The 20,984-nt window shown below is 45.2% G+C and overlaps 1 protein-coding gene across 2 annotated transcripts in view; it reads left to right on the top strand.

The window, feature by feature from the left end:
- Positions 1–20,984, top strand: part of ylpm1 (YLP motif containing 1) — a 153,884-nt gene that overhangs the window by 62,317 nt on the left and 70,583 nt on the right. For both annotated transcript variants that reach the window (XM_070879577.1, XM_070879576.1), the window contains one exon: positions 20,772–20,886. In XM_070879577.1, the coding sequence (XP_070735678.1) occupies positions 20,772–20,886 (115 nt within the window). The remainder of the gene's footprint in view (positions 1–20,771; positions 20,887–20,984) is intronic.

The raw sequence follows: 20,984 nt of genomic DNA, 5'->3' as shown, positions 1-20,984 counted from the left end.
TGGCCATTCGGCCCATCGATCTGTGCTGCCCGAAAAAGAGCTATCCAGCTTAATCCCACTTCCAGCTCTTGATCCGTAGCCCTGTAGGTTACAGCACTTCAAGTGCATATCCAAGTACTTTTTAAACTGATGAGGCCTTCTGCCTCTACCACCCTTTCAGGCAGAGCTTTCAGACCCCCACCACCCTCTGGGTGAAAAAAATTCTCATCTCTCCTCTAATTCGTCTACCAATTAGATTAAATCCATGCCCCCTGGTTATTGGCCTTTATAAGAAAAATAAGTCCTTCCTGTCCACGCGTAATTTATACACCTCATTTAAGTCTCCCCTCAGCCTCCTCTGTTCCAAAGAAAACAACCTTCGCCTATCCAATCTTTCCTCTGAGCTAAAATTCTCCAGTCCTGGCAACATCTTTGTAAATCTCCTCTGAACCCTCTCTAGTGCAATCGTATCTTTCCTATAATGTGACCAGAACAGTACACAGTACTCTTATCTGTGGTCTAACTCGTGTTTTATACAGTTCAAACATAACCTCCCTGATCTTATATTTTATGCCTCAGCTAATAAAGGAAAGCATTCTGTATGCCTTTTTAACCACCTTATAGAAATAGGGAGGGTAGAGCAGATGAATGTGTGGATGGAGAGATGGTGCAGGAGGGAGGGCTTTAGATTCCTGGGACATTGGGAGAGGTGGGACCTGTAGAGGTCGTATGGGTTGCACCTTAACAGAGCTGGCACCAATGTCCTTGCGGGGAGGTTTGCTAGTGCTGTTGGGGAGGGTTTAAACTAATTTGGCAGGGGGATGTAGCATTAGAAAGGAGAAACAAGGTGCACGAAGGTTTGGGAGAGACAGATCGCACAAGAGTAAGAAATGGTACAGTATTAGGTGGGGTCAGAAGGGACAACACAAGAAGGTCTAAGATAGGTTTACAGTGCATGTGTGTGAATGCACAAAGTGTGGTAGATAAGGTTGGGGAGCTGCAGGCACAAATAGCTACATGGGAATATGATGTGGCGATAACAGAGACCTGGCTCAAAAAAGGGTCGGATTGGATACTAAATATTCCTAGATATAAGGTGTTCAGGAAAGGTAGAGAAGGAAAGAAAGGAGGTGGGGTGAGAATCTATTTGGTTAGAATTGAGAAACAATAGAGGTGCCATTCCACTACTCGATGTATTCTATAGTGGGAAGAATAAGAGTAGTGATAATGGGGGACTTCAACTATCCTAATATGGACTGGAATAGTAATAGTGTAAAGGGCAGAGAGGAGGAAGAATTTCTGAAGTGTGTTCAGGAGAACATTCTTGATCGGTACGTTTCCGACCCAACGAGAAAGGAAGCTTTGCTGGATCTGGTTCTGGGGAATGAGGTGGGTCACTGTATCATAAGGTTTAGACTAGGGAATAATACATTCCATTCCAGAGTAAAAATACTTAAGTGGAGGAAAGCCAATTTCAGTGGGTTGAGAATGGATCTCGCCGGGTAAATTGGAATCAAAGATTGGCAGGCAAAATTGTAATTGAAAATGGGTTGCCTTTAAAGAGGAGATGGTTCGGGTACAGTTGAGGTACATTCCTGCAATGGAAAGGTAGGATAATCAAAGCCAGAGCTCCCTGGATGACGAAAGAGATAGAGAACAAGGTGAAGCAGAAAAAGCAAATGTCAGGTTGAGAATACAAGTGAGATCCAGGCTGAATATAAAAAGTTCAAAGGGGAAGTGAAAAAGGAAATAAGAGGGGCAAAGAGAGAGTAAAGAAGAAAGACTTGCATTTATATAGCGCCTTTCAGAACTAGTGGACGTCTCAAAGTGCTTTACAGCCAATTAAATACATTTGGAGTGTAATCACTTGTAATATAGGAAATGTGGCAGTCAACTTGCGCACAGCAAACTCCCACAAACAGCAATGTGATAATGGCCAAATAATCTGTGTTTTGTTTGTTGATTGAGGGATAAATATTGGCCAAGGACACCGGGGATAACTCCCTTCTTTAAAATAGTGCCAAGGGATCTTTTCACATCCACCTGAGAGAGCAGATGGGGCCTCGGTTTAACGTCTCATCCGAAAGATGGCACCTCCAAAAGTGCAGCACTCCCTCAGCACTGCACTGGAGTGTCAGCCTGGCTTTATATGCTCAAGTCTCTGGAGTGGGACTACAACCCACAACCTTCTGACTCAGAGGTGGAGTGCTACCCACTGAGCTACAGCTGGCACTTCATGAGAATAGATTGGGATGCTAACATGGGAATCCAAAAGTCCTCTTTTGGCATATATATAGTAAACGGGTAGTAAGAAGGGTTGGGGCCGATTCTGAAAAAATGGAGACCTACGCATGGAGGCAGAGGGCTTGGCTGAGTATTAAATGAGTACTTTGCAGCTGTCTTTACCAAGGAAGAAGATAAGAACATAAGTAGGAGCAGGAGTAAACCATTTGGCCCCTTGAGCCTGCTCGCCATTTAATAAGATCATGGCTGATCTGATCTTGGCCTCAACTCGACTTCCCTGCCCACTCCCTTATCATTGAAAAATCTGTCTATCTCCAACTTAAATATATTCAATGACCCAGCCTCCACAGCTCTCTGGGGAAGAGAATTCCAAAGATTCACGGCCTTCTGAGAGAAGAAATTCCTCCATTTCCATTTTAAATGGGCGACCCCGTACTTTGAAATTATGTCCCGAGTTCTAGATTCCCCACGAGGGGAAACATCCTCTCTGCACTACCCTGTCAAGCCCCCTCATTCCCTTATATGTTTCAATAAGATCCTCTCTGTCTTCTAAACTCCAATGAGTATAGGCCCAACCTGCTCAACCCTTCTTCATAAGACAACCCCTTCATCTCAGGAATCAACCTCGTGAACTTTCTCTGAGCTGCCTCCAATGCAATTATATCCCTCCTTAAATACGGAGACCAAAACTGATCGCAGTACTCCAGGTGTGGCATCACCAACACCCTGTACAGTTGTAGCCGGACTTCCCTACTTTTATACTCCATCCCCCTTGCAATAAAGGCCAATATTCTATTTGCCTTCCTAATTACTTGCTCTACATGCATGCTAACATTTTGTGTTTCATAAAGTCATAGAATCATAGAAATTTACAGTATGGAAGGAGGCCATTTCAGCCCATCGTGTCCGTGCCGGCCGGCCGACCAAGACCAAGTGCACATCCAAGTATTTTTAAATGTGGTGAGGGTTTCTGCCTCTACCACCCTTTCAGGTAGAGTTCCAGACCCGCACCACCCTCTGGGTGAGGAAATTTTCCCTCGTATCTCCTCTAAACCTCCCCCCAATTACTTTAAATCTATGCCCCCTGGTTGTTGACCCCTCTGCATAGGGAAACAGGTCCTTCCTATCCACTGTATCCAGGCCTTTATAATTTTATAAATCTCAATCAGGTCTCCCCCTCAGCCTCATCTGTTCCAAAAAAAATAGACACAGCATCGCCAATCTTTCCTCATAGCCAAAATTCTTCACACCAGGAAACATTCTTGTAAATCTTTTCTGCACCCTTTCCAGTGTAATCACATCTTTCCTGTAATGCGGTGACCAGAACTGCACACTTCTTAATCATACCCTCAACATTCAAGTCCAAGACATTGATATATACAGGTACAAAGTCCTGAATCCAGCAAACTCGGGACCAAGGTAATGCCAGTTTTTGGGTTTTTCCGGACTTGGGAGAAGAAAATCGAAGGTCCTGAATCCGGCAAACTCGGGGCCGAGGCCATGCCGGTTTACGTATTTTTGTGGATTTCGGAGAAGATAATCCGACGTTCCGAATTCGGCAACCTCAGGGCCGATTTTCGTATTATTCCGGATTTCGGAGAAGAAAATCCGATGCCCCAAATCTGGCAACCTCGGGGCTGAATTTCGTATTATTCCAGATTTCGGAGAAGAAAATCTGACGTCCCGAATCCAGCAACCTCGGGGCCAAGGCTGTGCCGGTTTTCATATTTTTCCGGGTGCTGGGTCGGACATTAAAACAGCGCATGAGTTGGGTCGAGTCGAGGGAAGCACGTGGGCCGGGTCACACGTGGCCGGGGTCGAAGGTCATTCGGCAAGGCTCGGACCGATCGCATGGCGGACGACTCCATCTGCTATGCGCTTTTCTTTAAAAATCTTTTTCCAGTTTTCGGAATTTCGGGTTTGGGATGTTCTTCCTGTACCACGAAAAGTACTGAGTCCTGTGGAACCCCACTGGATGCAGCCTTCCAGTCACAACAACACCCATCAAACATTACTCTTTGCTTCTTGCCTCTGAGCCAATTTTGATCCAACTTGCCACTTTGCCCTGGATCCCATGTGCTATTACCTTTGCAACCAGTCTGCCATGTGGGACCTTATCTAAAGCTTTGCTAAAATCCATATGCACTACATCATACATACTGCCCTCATCGACCCTCCTGGTTACCTCCTCGAAAAATTCAATCAAGTTCGTCAAACACGACCGTACCTTAACAAAATCCATGCTGACTGTCCTTGATTAATCCATGTCTTTCCAAATGAAGATTTATCGTGTCCTTCAGGATTTTTTCCAGTAATTTTCCCACCGCCGAGGTTAGGCTGGCTGGCCCATAATTACTCGGTCTATCCCTTTCTCCATTTTTAAACAACAGTACAACATTAGCAGTCCTCCAGTTTTCTGGCACCACACCTGTAGCCAGAGAGGATTAGAAAGTGATGGCCAGAGACTCTGCTATTTCTTCTCTTACTTCTCTTAACAGGCTAGGATGCTGTTAAGAGAAGAACATAAGAAATAGGAGCAGGAGTAGGCCATATGGCCCCTCGTGTCTGCTCCGTCATATTATACGATCTTGGCTGATCCGATCATAGACTCGGGTCCACTTCCCTGCCCGCTCCCCATAACCTCTTATTCCCTTCTCGGTTAAGAAATTATCTATCTCTGTCTTACATTTATTCAATGTCCCAGCTTCCACAGCTCTCTGAGGCAGCAAATTCCACAGGTTTATAATCCTCTGAGAAAAGAAATTTCTCCTCACCTCAGTTTTAAATGGGCAACCCCTTATTCAAAGATTATGCCCCCTAGTTCTAATCTCCCCTATCAGTGGAAACATTCTCACTCCATCCACCTTGTCAAGCCTGCTCTTAATCTGATACGTTTCGATAAGATCACCTCTCAATCTTCTGAATTCCAATGAGTAGAGGCCCAACCTACTCAACCTTTCCTCATAGGTCAACCTCCTCATCTCCGGAATCAACCTAGTGAACCTTCTCTGAACTGCCTCCAAAGCATGTACATCCTTTCGTAAATATGGAAACCAAAACTGCACGCAGTATTCCAGGTCTGGCCTCACCAATACCCTGTATAACTGTAGCAAGACTTTCCTGCTTTTATACTCCATCCCTTTTGCAATAAAGGCCAAGATTCCATTGGCCTTCCTGATCACTTGCTGTACCTGCATACTATCCTTTTGTGTTTCATGTTCAAGTACCCCCAGCTCCCGCTGTATTGCAGCACTTTGCAATCTTTCTCCATTTAAATAATAACTTGTTCTTTGATCGTTTTTTTCTGCCAAAGTGCATGACCTCACACTTTCCAACATTATACTCCATCTGCCAAATTTTTGCCCACTTACTTAGCCTGTCTATGTCCTTTTGCAGATTTTTTTGTGTCCTCTTCACACATTGTTTTTCCTCCCATCTTTGTATCGTCAGCAAACTTGGCTACGTTACACTTGGTCCCTTCTTCCAAGTCGTTAATATAGATTGTAAATAGTTGAGGTCCTACATCTGATCCCTGCAGCACCCCACTAGTTACTGATTGCCAACCCGAGAATGAACCATTTATCCCGACTCTCTCTTTTCTGTTCGTTAGCCAATCCTCTATTCATGCTGATATATTACCCCCAACCCTGTAAACTTTTATCTTGTGCAGTAACCTTTCATGTGGCACCTTGTCAAATGCCTTCTGGAAGTCCAAATTCACCACAACCACTGGTTCCCCTTTATCCACCCTGTTCGTTACATCCTCAAAGAATTCCAGCAGATTTATCAAACATGACTTCCCCTTCATAAATCCATGCTGACTCTGCCTGACCAAATTATGCTTTTCCAAATGTCCTGCTACTACTACTTTAATAATGGACTCCCAACATTTTCCCAACCATAGATGTTGGGTAACTGGTCTATAGTTTCCTGCTTTTTGTCTGCCTCCTTTTTTAAATAGGGGTGTTACATTTGCAGTTTTCCAATTTGCTGGGACATCCTCAGATTCCAGGGAATTTTGGTAAATTACAACCAGGCAAATTTCATCTGGGCCTGGAGATTGATCCACTTTCAAAGCTGCTAAGCCCCTTAATACTTCCTCTCTTACTATGTTTATCTTGTCTAATATTTCACACTCCTCCTCCCTCATTGCAAAGTCCGCATCGCCCCTCTCTTTTGTAAGACTCATACCCATGTCTTCTGCCTCCACACACACATTTCCTTTATGGTCTCTAATAGGCCCCACTCTTTCTCCAGTTATCCTCTTACATATAAACATAAAAAATAGGTGCAGGAGTAGGCCATTCGGCCCTTCGAGCCTGCATTACCATTCAGTAAGATCATGGCTGATCATTCACCTCAGTACCCCTTTCCTGCTTTCTCTCCATACCCCTTGATCCCTTTAGCCGTAAGAGCCATATCTAACTCCTTCTTGAATATATCCAATGAACTGGCATCAACAACTCTCTGCGGTAGGGAATTCCACAGGTTAACAACTCTGAGTGAAGAAGTTTCTCCTCATCTCAGTCCTAAATTGGTTACCCCTTATCCTTAGACTGTGTCCCCGGTTCTGGGCTCCCCCAACATTGGGAACATTCTTCCTGCATTTAACCTGTCCAGTCCCGTCAGAATTTTATATGTTTCTATGAGATCCCCTCTCATCTTTCTAAACTCCAGTGAATACAGGCCCATTCGATCCTGTCTCTCCTCATATGTCAGTCCTGCCATCCCGGGAATCAGTCTGGTGAACCTTCGCTGCACTCCCTCAATAGCAAGAACGTCCTTCCTCAGATTCAGATTAGGAGACCAAAACTGAACACAATATTCCAGGCGAGGCCTCACCAAGGCCCTGTACAACTGCAGTAAGACCTCCTGCTCCTTTACTCAGATCCCCTAGCTATGAAGGCCAACATACACTTGTCGCCTTCACCGCCTGTTGTACCTGCATGCCAACTTTCAATGACTGATGTACCATGACACCCAGGTCTCGTTGCACCTCCCCTTTTCCTAATTTGCCGCCATTCACATATTCTGTCTTCACGTTTTTTCCACCAAAGTGGATAACCTCACATTTATCCATATTATACTGCATCTGCCATGCATTTGCCCACTCACCTAATCTGTCCAAGTCACCTTGCAGCCTCTTAGTGTTGTCCTCACAGCTCACACCGCCATCCAGCTTAATGTCATCTGCAAACTTGGAGATATTACACTCCATTCCCTCATCTAAATCATTAATGTATATTGTAAAGAGCTGGGGTCCCAGCACTGAGCCCTGCGGCACTCCACTAGTCACTGCCTGCCATTCTGAAAAGGACCCGTTTATCCCGACTCTCTGCTTCCTGTCTGCCAACCAGTTCTCTATCCACGTCAGTACATTACCCCCAATACCATGTGCTTTAATTTTGCACACTACATACTCTTAATGTATTTATAAAACATCTTTGGGTTTTCCCTGATTTTACTTGCCAACATTCTTTCATGCTCTCTCTGCTTTCCTGATATCTTTTTTTAATTGCACCCCTGCACTTTTTATACTCTTCTCACATTTCTGCAGTATTGAGTTCTCGCTACCTGTCATAAGCTTCCCCTTTTTTCTTTATCTTACCCTGTATGTCCCTTGACATCGTGGGGGCTCTAGATATGATAGCCACACCCTTTTTTAAGGGAACATACTTGCTCTATACCCTCAGGGTCTCCTCCTTCAATGCCTCCCACTGCTCTGACACTGATTTACAATCAAGTAGCCGTTTCCATTCCACTTTGGACAAATCCTATCTCAGCTCAGCAAAATTGGCTTTATTCTAATGAGAATTTTTAGTCCTGGTCCACCGTTGTCCTTTTTCATAATTATCCTAAATCTTACTGAATTATTATCAATAGCACCAAATTGCTCTCTCACTGATACCCTTTCCACCTGCCCCTCTTCATTCCCCAAAACCAAGTCCAGAACCGCCCCCTCCCTTGTTGGCCTTGTTACATACTGGCTAAAGGAAGTTCTCCTGAATGCATTTTAGGAATTCCGTACCCTCTGAACCATTCACATTACCTTTTTCCCAGTTAATATTAGGGTAGTTGAAATCCCACACTATTGCAGTTCTGTAATTTTTGCACTTCACAGCAAGTTTCATGTATAAGGAGCTCCAGATCCTGCTGTACCTCAGCATTTTGTAATCTCTCCCCATTTAAATAATTTGCTTTTTTATTTTTCCTACCAAAGTTAATAACCTCATATTTTCCCACATTTTACTCCTCTATCTTTGTATCATCAGCAAATTTGGCTACGCTACACTCTGTCCCTTCATTCAGGTCATTAATATAGATTGTAAATAATTGAGGCCCGAGCACAGATTCCTGTGGCGCCCCACTAGTTACAGTTGGCAACATGAAAATGACCCATTTATCCCGACTCTCTGTTTTCTGTCAGTTAGCCAATCCTCTATCCTCTCTTAGTTTGGATTAATTAAGGAAAGCCAGCACGGATTTGTTAAAGGCAAATCTTGTTTAACTAACTTGATTGAGATTTTTGATGAGGTAACAGAGGTTTAATGAGGGCAATGAGGTTGATGTGGTGTATATGCACTTCCAAAAGACATTTGATAAAGTGCCACATAATAGGCATGCCAGCGAAGTTGAAGCCCATGGAATAAAAGGGACAGTGGCAGCATGGATACGACATTGGGTAAGTGACAGGAAACGGAGAGTTGTGGTGAACAGTTGTTTTTTGGACTGGAGGAAGGTATACAGTAGTGATCCCCAGGGGTCGGTACTAGGACCACTGCTTTTTTTAATATATAACTATATATAAATTACTTAGACTTGCATGTATAGGGCACAATTTCAAAATTTGCAGATGAGACAAAACTTGAAAGTATCGTGAACAATGAGGAGGATAGTGATAGAATGCAAGAAGACAGTGACAGGCTGGTGGAATGTGCGGACATGTGACATGAAATTTAATGCAGAAAAGTGCGGTGATACATTTTGGTAGGAAGAACGAGGAGAGACAATAAGGCAATATAAACTAAAGGATACAATTATAAAGTGGGTGCAGGAACGGAGAGACACAAATTGTTGAAGATGGCAGGGAAGGTTGAGAAAGTAGTTAAAAAAGCATATGGGATCCTGGGCTTCGTAAACAGGCATAGAGTACAAAAGCAAGGAAATTATGATGAACCTTTATAAAACACTGGTTTGGCCTCAACTGGAGTATTGTGTCCATTTCTGGGCACCGCATTTTAGGAAGGATGTGTAGATCTTGAGGGTGCAGAAAAGATTTACAGGAATGGTTCTAGGGATGAGGAACTTCAGATACTTGGATATACTGGAGAAACATAGAACCATAGAAAATAGGTGCAGGAGTAGGCCATTCGGCTCTTCGAGCCTGCACCGCCATTCAATGAGTTCATGGCTGGACATGCAACTTCAGTACCCCATTCCTGCTTTCTCGCCATACCAGAAGCTGGGGTTGTTTTCCTTGCAGCAGAGAAGATTGAGAGGAGATTTGATAGAGGTGTTCAAAATCATGATCTGTCTGAACAGAGTAGGCAGAGAGAAACTGTTCCATTGGCGGAAGGGTCGAGAACCAGAGGACACAGATTTAAGGTGATTGGCAGAAGAACCAAAGGCAACATGAGGAAAATCTTTGTTACGCAGCGAGTGGTTAGGATCTGGAATTCACTGTATGAAAGAGTGGTGGAGGCAGACTCAATTGTGGCTTTCAAAAGGGAATTGGATAAGTACCTAAAGGAAAAAGATTTGCAGGCTGTGCGGAAAGGCCGGAGAAGCTGAAGTGCTCTTGCACAGGGTCGACGGGCCAAATGGCCTCCTGCACTGTACCCATTCTATGATTCTATGGGGGAGAAATTTGGGAGCGCCTCATTTGGGCGCTAACTTCTAAAAGTTGAAAAAAATTAGCGCCAGGTGCTAATGCTTTTCACCTTTGAAAAAATTTGGGGTTTGCGCTGCTGGATGGAAGTGGAGTGCTAAATCAAGCGCTCCAATTCCTTCCTGGAGCGCAGTAGGTGGGGCGGTAGGTGTGCAGCGCTGCATAATGGGCATGTGCAATGCTGCTCTATTGGACGGCCCTTTCCCTCACTTAAAGGGAAGGACCATTCCTGCAGGCTCTGCAAAGCAAAAGCGTAGCTGGTCCCCGACGGCAGCCGCGATCCGCCCGATCAGCCCAATGCAGTGTAGCAGAGTGCCGGGCTGATCGATTGGGAGTGATTACCTCGCCCACCTTGTCTTTAAGCATTCCCACGAAGCGCCTGGCATCCCGATGAACGCCTGCTGCAGCTGCCGGTGTTTTCGCACGCCGATGCTGCAGGGAGCGGAACATAAGTTCAGATCCAGGGTGATGCGCATGGGGCTAATGTCACGATTTCCGGACGAAGGAGATCATGGCGCAACGCTGTACTGCCACCATAAACTTCCCACTGAATATCGCGGGAGTTGATCTTATCGCCGTGCCTGATCAGTAAGTGCGTAGCCCCCCCGGAGGCAATAACGGGAGGCGCTAAGGAGACCAATTTCTAGGCCGATGATTCTTATCTGGTCCTCCCCTAATCAGTGTCCAGTAGCTCCTGTTGGCCAATGTGCAGATATGAAGGCCTGATGAGGATAGAGTCAGTGTTGGCTGTGATGGCTATTGTAGTTAAATATCCTGCTGACAGTTACTTTTTATGCTTACACACGAAGAGGGCACTTGATGAAGGTGTCAGAGCTGGAGTCTCATAGGCAGTCCCTCAGAATCGAGGAAGACTTGCTTCCAATCCCAAAGTGAGTTCTGTGATGGCTGAACAGTCCAATACGAGAGCCACAGACTCTGTCACAGGTGGGACAGACATTCGTCGAGGGAAGGGGTTGGTGGGGCTGGGTTGCCGCACGCTCCTTCCGCTGCCTGCGCTTGGCCTCTTCACGTTCTTTGCGTTGAGACTCGAATAGCTCAACGCCCTCCCGGATGCACTTTCTCCACCTCGGGTGGTCTTCGGCCAGGGTCTCCCAGGTGTCAGTGGTGATGTCGCATTTTACCGGGGAGGCTTTGAGGGTGTCCTTATAAAGTTTCCGCTGTCCTCCTTTGGCTCGTTTACCACAAAGGAGCTCTGCATAAAGCATTTGCTTTAGGGAGTCTCGTATTTGGCATGTGAACTATGTGGCCTGCCCAGCGAAGCTGATCGAGTGTGGTCAGTGCTTCAGTACTGGGGATGTTAGCCTGGTCGAGGACACTGATGTTGGCCTGTCCTCCCAGGGGATTTGCAGGATCTTGCGGAGACATCTGCAGTGACTTGAGGTGCCTTCTGTACATCGTCCATGCCTCGGATCCATATAGGAGGGCGGGATTTACTACAGCCCTGTAGACCATGAGCTTGGTGGTAGATTTGAGGGCCTGAGCTTCAAACACTTTTCCTCAGATGGCCGAAGGCTGCACTGGCACACTGGAGGTGATGTTGAATCTCCGCATGAATGTCTGCCGTTGTTGATAAGAGGCTCCCGAGGTATGGGAAATGGTCCACATTGTCGAGGGCCGCGCCATGAATCTTGATGATTGGAGGCAGTGCTGTGCGGCGGTGACAGGCTGGTGGAGGACCTTTGTCTTATGGATGTTAAGCATAAGGCCCATTCTTTCATATGCCTCAGTGAATACATTGACTATATCCTGGAGTTCAGCCTCTGAATGTGCGCAGACTCTAGCGTCGTCCGCATACTGCAGCTCAATGACAGAGGTTGGGGTGATCTTGGACCTAGCCTTGAGGCGACGTAGGTTAAACAGCTTCCCACTGGTTCTGTAGTTTAGTTCCACTTCAACGGGGAGCTTGTTGATTGTGAGGTGGAGCTTGGCAGCGAGGAAGATTGAGAAGAGGGTTGGAGTGATGACGCAGCTCTGTTTGACCCCGGTCCGGACGTGAATTGGGCCTGTAATGGATTCGTTGGTAAGGATCACGGCCTGCATGTCATCGTGAAGCAGGCGAAGGATGTTGACAAAATTTTGGGGGCATCCGAAACGGAGGAGGATGCTCCATAGACTCTCAGGGTTGACAGTGTCAAAGGCCTTTGTAAGATCGAAAAAGACCATGTATAAGGGCTGGCGCTGCTCCCTGCATTTTTCCTGCAGCTGTCGCGCTGCAAAGATCATGTCTGTTGTGCTCCATAGGGGACGAAATCTGCATTGTGATTCCGGGAGAAACTCCTCGGCCACAGGGAGAAGTCAATTGAGGAGAACTCTAGCGACAACTTTCCTAGTGGCTGATAGCAGGGAGATTCCTCTGTAGTTGCCGCAGTCGGACTTGTCCCCTTTTTAAAAAATAGTCACGATCACTGCATCTCTTGTTGATACTGGATTCTTTTCCCTTCAATCTGTTTCAGCGAATTCATTGACACACGAACACTTTTAGTCTTAGCAACATAAGACCTTTATTCTGTAGATTCTCCGGCCGGGACCTGTTAAGATAAAGGGAACACTCTCGATTCGAGCCTGTCCACCTTTCTCCTGACAAGTCCCGTAACAGTACAAAAGCTCAACACTTATACATTGTTACAGCAGAACACATTTGAGTGACACTCAGTTTATACAATCATTGGTCGATTTCCCCCATAGCATACCCAATTGCAGGCTAACAATTCTTTGACATAGGGCGGGCTCCAGGGATGTGTTTATTGTTTCGATTTTCATAGCATTTCCCTATTTCATGGCTGGATATAGCAGCCCCTCGTCTGACTCATGTCTGACTTTTGCTTTTTCGCGTAACTCGTGTTTGACCACAACTCTGAGTAATCCTTTGTTTGTGTCGACAGGGCAAATATCGCAGCTGGACAATTTCTCTTGGCCATTTTCCCATGATCCCTTACTAACACATTCTCAAACCTTCTATCGACATTCTCACTCTAAGATCTCCCAGCATGCTCTCCTCCCTTCTGATGAGCGAGATGAGGTCATGTATCCGCGCCAACAGCGCCTCTCCGCCATATTTTAGCGCCTCAGCAGGGATTCCATCGGCACCCGTAGCCTTGTTAATCTTCAGCTGTTTAATGGCTTTGCCTACCTCGTGCAACGTTGGAGTTTCACTGAGTTGGTGGCGGGTCGCATGCTGCGGGATTGAATCGAGAACACTCGAGTCAAAGGCAGAGTCTCGATTGAGGAGATCTTCAAAGTGCTCCTTCCATCGGGCCCTGACAGCCTCGGTGTCCTTGATGAGTGTTTCCCCGTTCTTGGCCAGGAGGGAGGTGGAGCCTTGGGAGTTTGGACCATAGGTGGCCTTGACTGCAGTGAAGAATCCTCGCATATCGTGGCTGTCGGCCAGTTGTTGTATCTCCTGTGCTTTTTCCATCCACCACCTTTTCTTTAGGTTCTAGGTTTTTTGTTGGACCTGAGCCTTGAGCCATCTGTAATGTTGTTTCGCAGCTCCCAAATTGAGTTGTTGCTTGAGGCTTAGAAATGCTTTGCGCTTGCGATCTATTATTATCTTCGATCTCCTGATCATTTTCATCAAACCAGTCCTGATGTTTTTCTGGTTGAGTGACCAAGCGTCTCTTCACAGGCACTGGTTATAGAGGCCTGGAGGGCAGACCAAGTGCTGTGGGCATTCAGCATCTCGGTCATTAAGGCACGCCAGATTGGCTGTGAGGCGCTGTGCTGTATAGGGCTCTCTTAGCTGGATCTCTAAGTGCCCCGGTATTAACTTTTTTGCGGAACTGCTTCTGCTGTCCTCTCTGCTTTGGGGCAATGTTGATGATGGATCGGATGAGGCGGTGGTCCGCCCAGCAGTCATCAGCTCCCGTCATGGCGCGGGTGATGCGCACATCCTTGCGATCCCTGGCTCGGACGATGACATAGTCAAGCAGGTGCCAGTGTTTGGAGCGAGGATGTTGACACGATGCCTTGTATTTGTCCCTCTGGCGGAACAGGGTGTTGATGATGAGGAGTTCATGTTCGAGACATTTTGTCAGGAGTAGGCTTTCCCTACCCCCTCTCTGCCAATCACGCCTCCCTAGAGGGCTGTATCTTTGCCGACCCTGGCATTAAAATCACCCAGGAGGATCAATTTGTCACCTGTGGGGACGCGGGACAAGGATGTCTTGAGATTGGAATAAAAACGCTCTTTAGCCTCATCCGTTGCATCGAGCGTAGGGGCGTATGCACTAATGACTGTGACGCATTGGTTCCGGGATAGGATAATACGAAGAGTCATGAGGCGTTCGTTAACCCCACAGGGGGAGTCTTTACACGTGATATACAGGTTCGATCTCCTAAATCCGTATACGTTGTACAGGGCCTGTATTTTCCGATTTATCACTGTGTACTGACACCTTAATGGAGATGCTTCTGAGAAGCCGAGACATACAAATGTCTAATGTCTTAAACCCTATACTACCGTTGGACATACTTGTAATTAAAGAGATACCCTGTACAGGTAATACAATTTCACTTTGACTTATTTTCGATCTCTTGCAGTATAGTCCGGCTTAATGACTGTAGGTTTTCTGCATTGGATGAACATGCTGAGCATTGAGTAAGATTCATGGATGTCTTTCGGTTTTATCCTTCACTATTTTTACACCATACATGGAATGTAGATGTCACTTACTTTTTCTTCTTATGTGCAGCACTTTAGATTTGTCGTTACTGCGTTAAATTTTAGCTTTCAATTATCTGCCGAGATGTATATTTTATCCAACGCGGTCTGTAAATTCTGAGCTGCCTCTTCTCATACCACTGACCCTCCTAGTTTGCAACCATCTTCAAATATGAGATGGTTTGGGGTCATGGGGCATTGCTATTGCAGCTCCGTATTTGCACGGTTTGAAAACAAAGGCCGGATTTGGGAACCGATTCTGGACGACAACGCTTTACCTGTATTTTCTAATGCACCGTTTATTGGTGAGTATTGAGCAGCTATGATCACTGAAAAAAATGGTTTTCGGGTGACTATTTTGTATTGCGCAATGGCATAGAGTCAAACCGTTTGCCTGCTTCTACAGTATGTGCAGCGTTTATATTAAAAAAAATGTCAGTATTTCGGAATTTCCGGATTTCGGACGACCCCTCCACAGATAAGCACGATGTTTGGATTTTGGAACGTTCTGGATTTTTGGAACTTTGGATTTGGAAAGTCGAACCTGTACTTGCTTGTATTTATATAAAACCTTCTTTGGGGGAGAAATTTACCTCCTTTGTGCCTCCAGGAGAAGGTAACTGGGTGCTAAGGGATTACTGACTGGACGTGGCAAAATCATGAACTTCCCTAGCGGATTTGTGGTGCGCGGGAAAACTTACTGCCTTGATCTCTTGCGCCCCGGAGAACTTGATGTTATCAGGACACATCGCCCGCTATAGCCTCGGATCTAATTCGCTTCTGCCACCTGCAGCATCACCGGGCTTCAACAACAGCTGCAAAGGCGTTGTCACCTCGGCTGGCCGCTTGGGAAATGTGAATTAAAGGCAGTGGTGGTCAGCTAGGCCAAAGATTACAATATAAACCCCGGTCGGCTGCTTCCCACGGAGCGATCAGGTAAAAAAAAAAGTTTAAAAAAAATGTGAACTTACCTGAACCTGCTGCGCCCAGAAGAGATCCTGGTCCTGAGGCCTCCACTGACTGCGCGTCGCAGCACATGCATGTCTGGACGTCTGTAGAACTGGAGCTGCAGTCACATGACTTTGGCAGCCAATCCCGGTAAAGTATATATTCATTCATGATAATGGGAACTCCGTAAGTTGGAGTTCCTATTATTATGATTGAGAACACCCCCGCCTCCCCCCCACCAAAAACACAAAACACTAATACAAAAAATTGAAAAAATATACCACATAATTTTATTAATTTAAATTAGTTATTTATCTATTATATAAAAAAAAATTTCCCCGATTTTTAAAACATTTTTTAAATTATCGTTTAAAATAAACTTACCGTAGTGGGGAGGATTTTTAACAATAAAATGTGTTTTTTAAATTTAATTTTATTATGTTTTTGTGTATTTTAAAACTCTCATGTCTGTAAAAGTAGGCTATGCATCTGCTTTTATCAGGCGCAAGAGTTTTCAGGACATTCGCTGGACAAGATATGGGGAAATACGGCTATCTTTCCCTTGCGAATGTCTTGGATGTGGAGATACGGAGGATCTGTCAAGCTCCAGCTTGATAGATTGGAAAAGCCGGTTTTCAGCGCATGTGTATTGTGCGCTGAAAACCGGCTTTTGCGATGCCTTCCCAGGTCCGTGTACATTCCGTACGAAGCTGCGAGGCCGGAATTTCTGGGCCATTATGTCCCCAGTGTGTTGTATTTTAATTTATTTGGAACCCGCGATTGCTTGAGCCCTGCACTTGAGTGTTTCGGGCTGCTATGCGCGTATCGCAGGTGCCGTCGACGAACATACACAGCCTTTGGCTTCAATGAATGCAGCATTGGCCCTTCACTTTTAAGGGAGGGAAAGAGCCTGTAAAACTGGTAGTGCTGCATGGAACATTATGCAGCGCTCTGCCGCTACCATCTTTCTCACTCCCTTTAGCTCTCTAAGGGAAGTGGTAGTGATACTTTTGCACTCCTGCAAATGTTAGTGCCCCAAACAGGGCGCTATGCAATTTCTAGTCCAATGTCTCTTAAGAACTTTACAGAGAGTACAAGAAACAGAACACTCAGCATTTAGGAATGGGTGACCAAAGGTTCAGGTGTAAAGATGGTTTGTGAGAGTTTTTCAAGGGAGAGAGAACTGGAAAGGCAAGGAGATCTAGGAAGGGAGATGAAGAGAGGCGGCTGCAGGTTCCCCCACCAATGGTGGGGTGTAGAGATGGGCAATACACAGAAGGCCAGAATCCAAAGAGGAAAGAACGGAAGTAAGTCTGCAGGAGGTTGCAGTGTAGGACAAGAGAGCAATGGGGAGATTTGAAAACTAGGATGGAGAGTTTAGATGTTGGAACAGCTACCCAGTGTCGGCCCATGAAGGTGAAAGGCAGGCACGGGCTTAGTGTATAGCAGTCTATATGTTTTTGGATATGTTGGAGTTTGTGGTTTATCTTCGTACCTACCTGGTAACGGTTGGGAACCTGAATGGAGGGTAAACTGAAGGTAACTTCTATTTTCCAATCTGTGGCACAGTGGAGTGGTATACTAGTGATTTGATGTACCTGTATCTTTAAATACTAATTGAAAAATATCTGGAGAAAGTATTTGCTTTGCTCTCATACCACTTTAATTGCCTCTGATCTTTTTGAACTGTTAATTGAAGGGAACTTTTAGAAGAGGCTTTCCTCATGAACATTAAAAGCAAGGTACTTTAGGATCAGTTGTGTCAATTAATGTGAGTTACACACTTTTAATCAAAGCTGCATCATCAAAATATCACACAGTAATAACATTTAGCAAAAGGTACTTAAAATTTCTTAACACATTTTATGTATTTCTGGGAAGAGAATTGGAATTTTCGCATTATCTCTCTTGGGATAATTTTCCATGGAATGTGTTCAAAAATCCAAGAAAAATGTGTCAAATCTGCTCTTGTTCTTAATGTGCATAGAAACATAGAAAATAGGTGCAGGAGTAGGCCATTCGGCCCTTTGAGCCTGCACCGTCATTCAATGAATTCATGGCTGAACATGCAACTTCAGTACCCCATTCCTGCTTTCTCGCCATACCCCTTGATCCCCCTAGTAGTAAGGACTACATCTAACTCCTTTTTGAATATATTTAGTGAATTGGCCTCAACAACACTCTGTGGTAGAGAATTCCACAGGTTCACCACTCTCTGGGTGAAAAAGTTTCTCCTCATCTCGGTCCTAAATGGCTTACCCCTTATCCTCAGACTGTGACCCCTGGTTCTGGACTTCCCCAACATTGGGAACATTCTTCCTGCATCTAACCTGTCTTAAACCCGTCAGAATTTTAAATGTTTCTATGAAATCCCCTCTCATTCTGCTGAACTCCAGTGACTACAAGCCCAGTTGATCCAGCCTTTCTTGATATGTCAGTCCCGCCATCCCGGGAATCAGTCTGGTGAACCTTCGCTGCACTCCCTCAATAACAAGAATGTCCTTCCTCAAGTTAGGAGATCAAAACTGTACACAATACTCCAGGTGTGGCCTCACCAAGTGCCTGTACAACTGTAGTAACACCTCCCTGCCCCTGTACTCAAATTCCCTCGCTATGAAGGCCAACATGCCATTTGCTTTCTTAACCGCCTGCTGTACCTGCATGCCACCCTTCAATGACTGATGTACCATGGCACCCAGGTCTCTTTGCACCTCCCCTTTTCCTAATCTGTCACCATTCAGATAATAGTCTGTCTCTCTGTTTTTACCACCAAAGTGGATAACCTCACATTTATCCACATTATATTTCATCTGCCATGCATTTGCCCACTCACCTAACCTATCCAAGTCACTCTGCAGCCTCATAGCATCCTCCTCGCAGCTCACACTGCCACCCAACTTAGTGTCATCCGCAAATTTGGAGATACTACATTTAATGCCCTCGTCTAAATCATTAATGTACAATGTAAACAGCTGGGGCCCCAGCACAGAACCTTGCGGTACCCCACTAGTCACAGCCTGCCATTCTGAAAAGTCCCCATTTACTCCTACTCTTTGCTTCCTGTCTGCCGACCAGTTCTCAATCCACATCAGCACACTACCCCCAATCCCATGTGCTTTAACTTTGCACATTAATCTCTTGTGTGGGACCTTGTCGAAAGCCTTCTGAAAGTCCAAATACACCACATCAACTGGTTCCCCCTTGTCCACTCTACTGGAATCATCCTCCAAAAATTCCAGAAAATTTGTCAAGCATGATTTCCCTTTCACAAATCCATGCTGACTTGGACCTATCATGTCACCTCTTTCCAAATGTGCTGCTATGACATCCTTAATAATTGATTCCATCATTTTACCCACTGCCAATGTCAGGCTGACCAGTCTATAATTCCCTGTTTTCTCTCCCTCCTTTTTTAAAAAGTGGGGTTACATTGGCTACCCTCCACTCCATAGGAACTGATCCAGAGTCTATGGAATGTTGGAAAATGACTGTCAATGCATCTGCTATTTCCAAGGCCACCTCCTTAAGTACTCTGGGATGCAGACCATAGGCCCTGGGGATTTATCGGCCTTCAATCCCATCAATTTCCCCAACACAATTTCCCGACTAATGAGGATTTCCCTCAGTTCCTCCTCCTTACTAGACCCTCTGACCCCTTTTATATCTGGAAGGTTGTTTGTATCCTCCTAAGTGAATACCGAGCCAAAGTACTTGTTCAATTGGTCTGCCATTTCTTTGTTCCCAGTTATGACTTCCCCTGATTCTGACTGCAGGGGACCTACGTTTGTCTTTACTAACCTTTTTCTCTTTACATATCTATAGAAGCTTTTGCAGTCCATTTTAATGTTCCCTGCAAGCTTCCTCTCAAAACTCTATTTTCCCTGCCCTAATCAAACCCTTTGTCCTCTGCTGAGTTCTAAATTTCTCCCAGTCCCCGGGTTTGCTGCTATTTCTAGCCAATTTGTATGCCACTTCCGTGGCTTTAATACTATCCCTGATTTCCCTTGATAGCCACAGTTGAGCCACCTTCCCTTTTTTATTTTTACACCAGACGTACAATTCTTGTAGTTCATCCATGCGATCTCTAAATGTCTGCCGTTGCCCATCCACAGTCAACCCCTTAAGTATCATTCGCCAATCTATCCTAGCCAATTCACGCCTCATACCTTCAAAGTTACCCTTCTTTAAGTTCTGGACCATGGCCTCTGAATTAACTGTTTCATTCTCCATCCTAATGTAGAATTCCACCATATTATGGTCACTCTTCCCCAAGGGGCCTGCACAACGAGATTGCTAATTAATCCTCTCTCATTACACAACACCCAGTCTAAGATGGCCTCCCCCCTAGTTGGTTCCTTGACATATTGGTCTAGAAAACAATCCCTTATGCACTCCAGGAAATCCTCCTCCACCGTATTGTTTCCAGTTTGGTTAGCCCAATCTATATGCATATTAAAGTCACCCATGATAACTGCTGCAGATTTATTGCATGCACCCCTAATTTCCTGTTTGATGCCCTCCCCAACATCACTACTACTGTTTGGAGTTCTGTGCACAACTCCCACTAGCGTTTTCTGCCCTTTGGTATTCCGTAGCTTCACCCATACCGATTCCACATCATCCAAGCTAATGTCTTTCCTTACAATTGCATTAATTTCCTCTTTAACTAGCAACGCCACCCTGCCTCCTTTTCCTTTCTGTCTATCCTTCCTAAATGTTGAATACCCTTGGACGAGTTCCCAGCCTTGGTCACTCTGGAGCCATGTCTCCGTGATGCCAACCACATCGTATCCGTTAACTGCTATCCGCACAGTTAATTCGTCCACCTTATTCCGAATACTCCTTGCATGAAACAGGGCAGGCATGTTTACCCAGGAAATGTTGCATTAGCATCCCAGGTCACTAGAATCAAGAGTGAATCTGCCATACTGGATCATAAACATGTGGATTTATGATTTTGTTGCTAATAACATTGTCTCCTTCACCAGGATTATGCTCAGTGATTTACCTTTTCTTTTTGTGATATTTCAGTGAGCTACAGGAGATTGAGAGAGTACCTCTTCTGCCTAGTGAAACGGATTCAACGGAAATTCCTCCTGTAATTCAAGATTATCAGAATACTAAAGCTGGTCAAGACTATTACAAGGTAAGAAAATAGCCAATCAGCATTCCAGGTCAAGAACTGGATAACACCAGATTCAAGTTCGCTACAAAAATTGCATAAAGAAGTTATCCGACTTACCA

Source organism: Pristiophorus japonicus, chromosome 4 (assembly GCF_044704955.1).
Source record: "Pristiophorus japonicus isolate sPriJap1 chromosome 4, sPriJap1.hap1, whole genome shotgun sequence".
Classification (NCBI taxonomy): domain Eukaryota; kingdom Metazoa; phylum Chordata; class Chondrichthyes; family Pristiophoridae; genus Pristiophorus; species Pristiophorus japonicus.
This window is presented reverse-complemented; position numbering and strand designations above follow the sequence as displayed.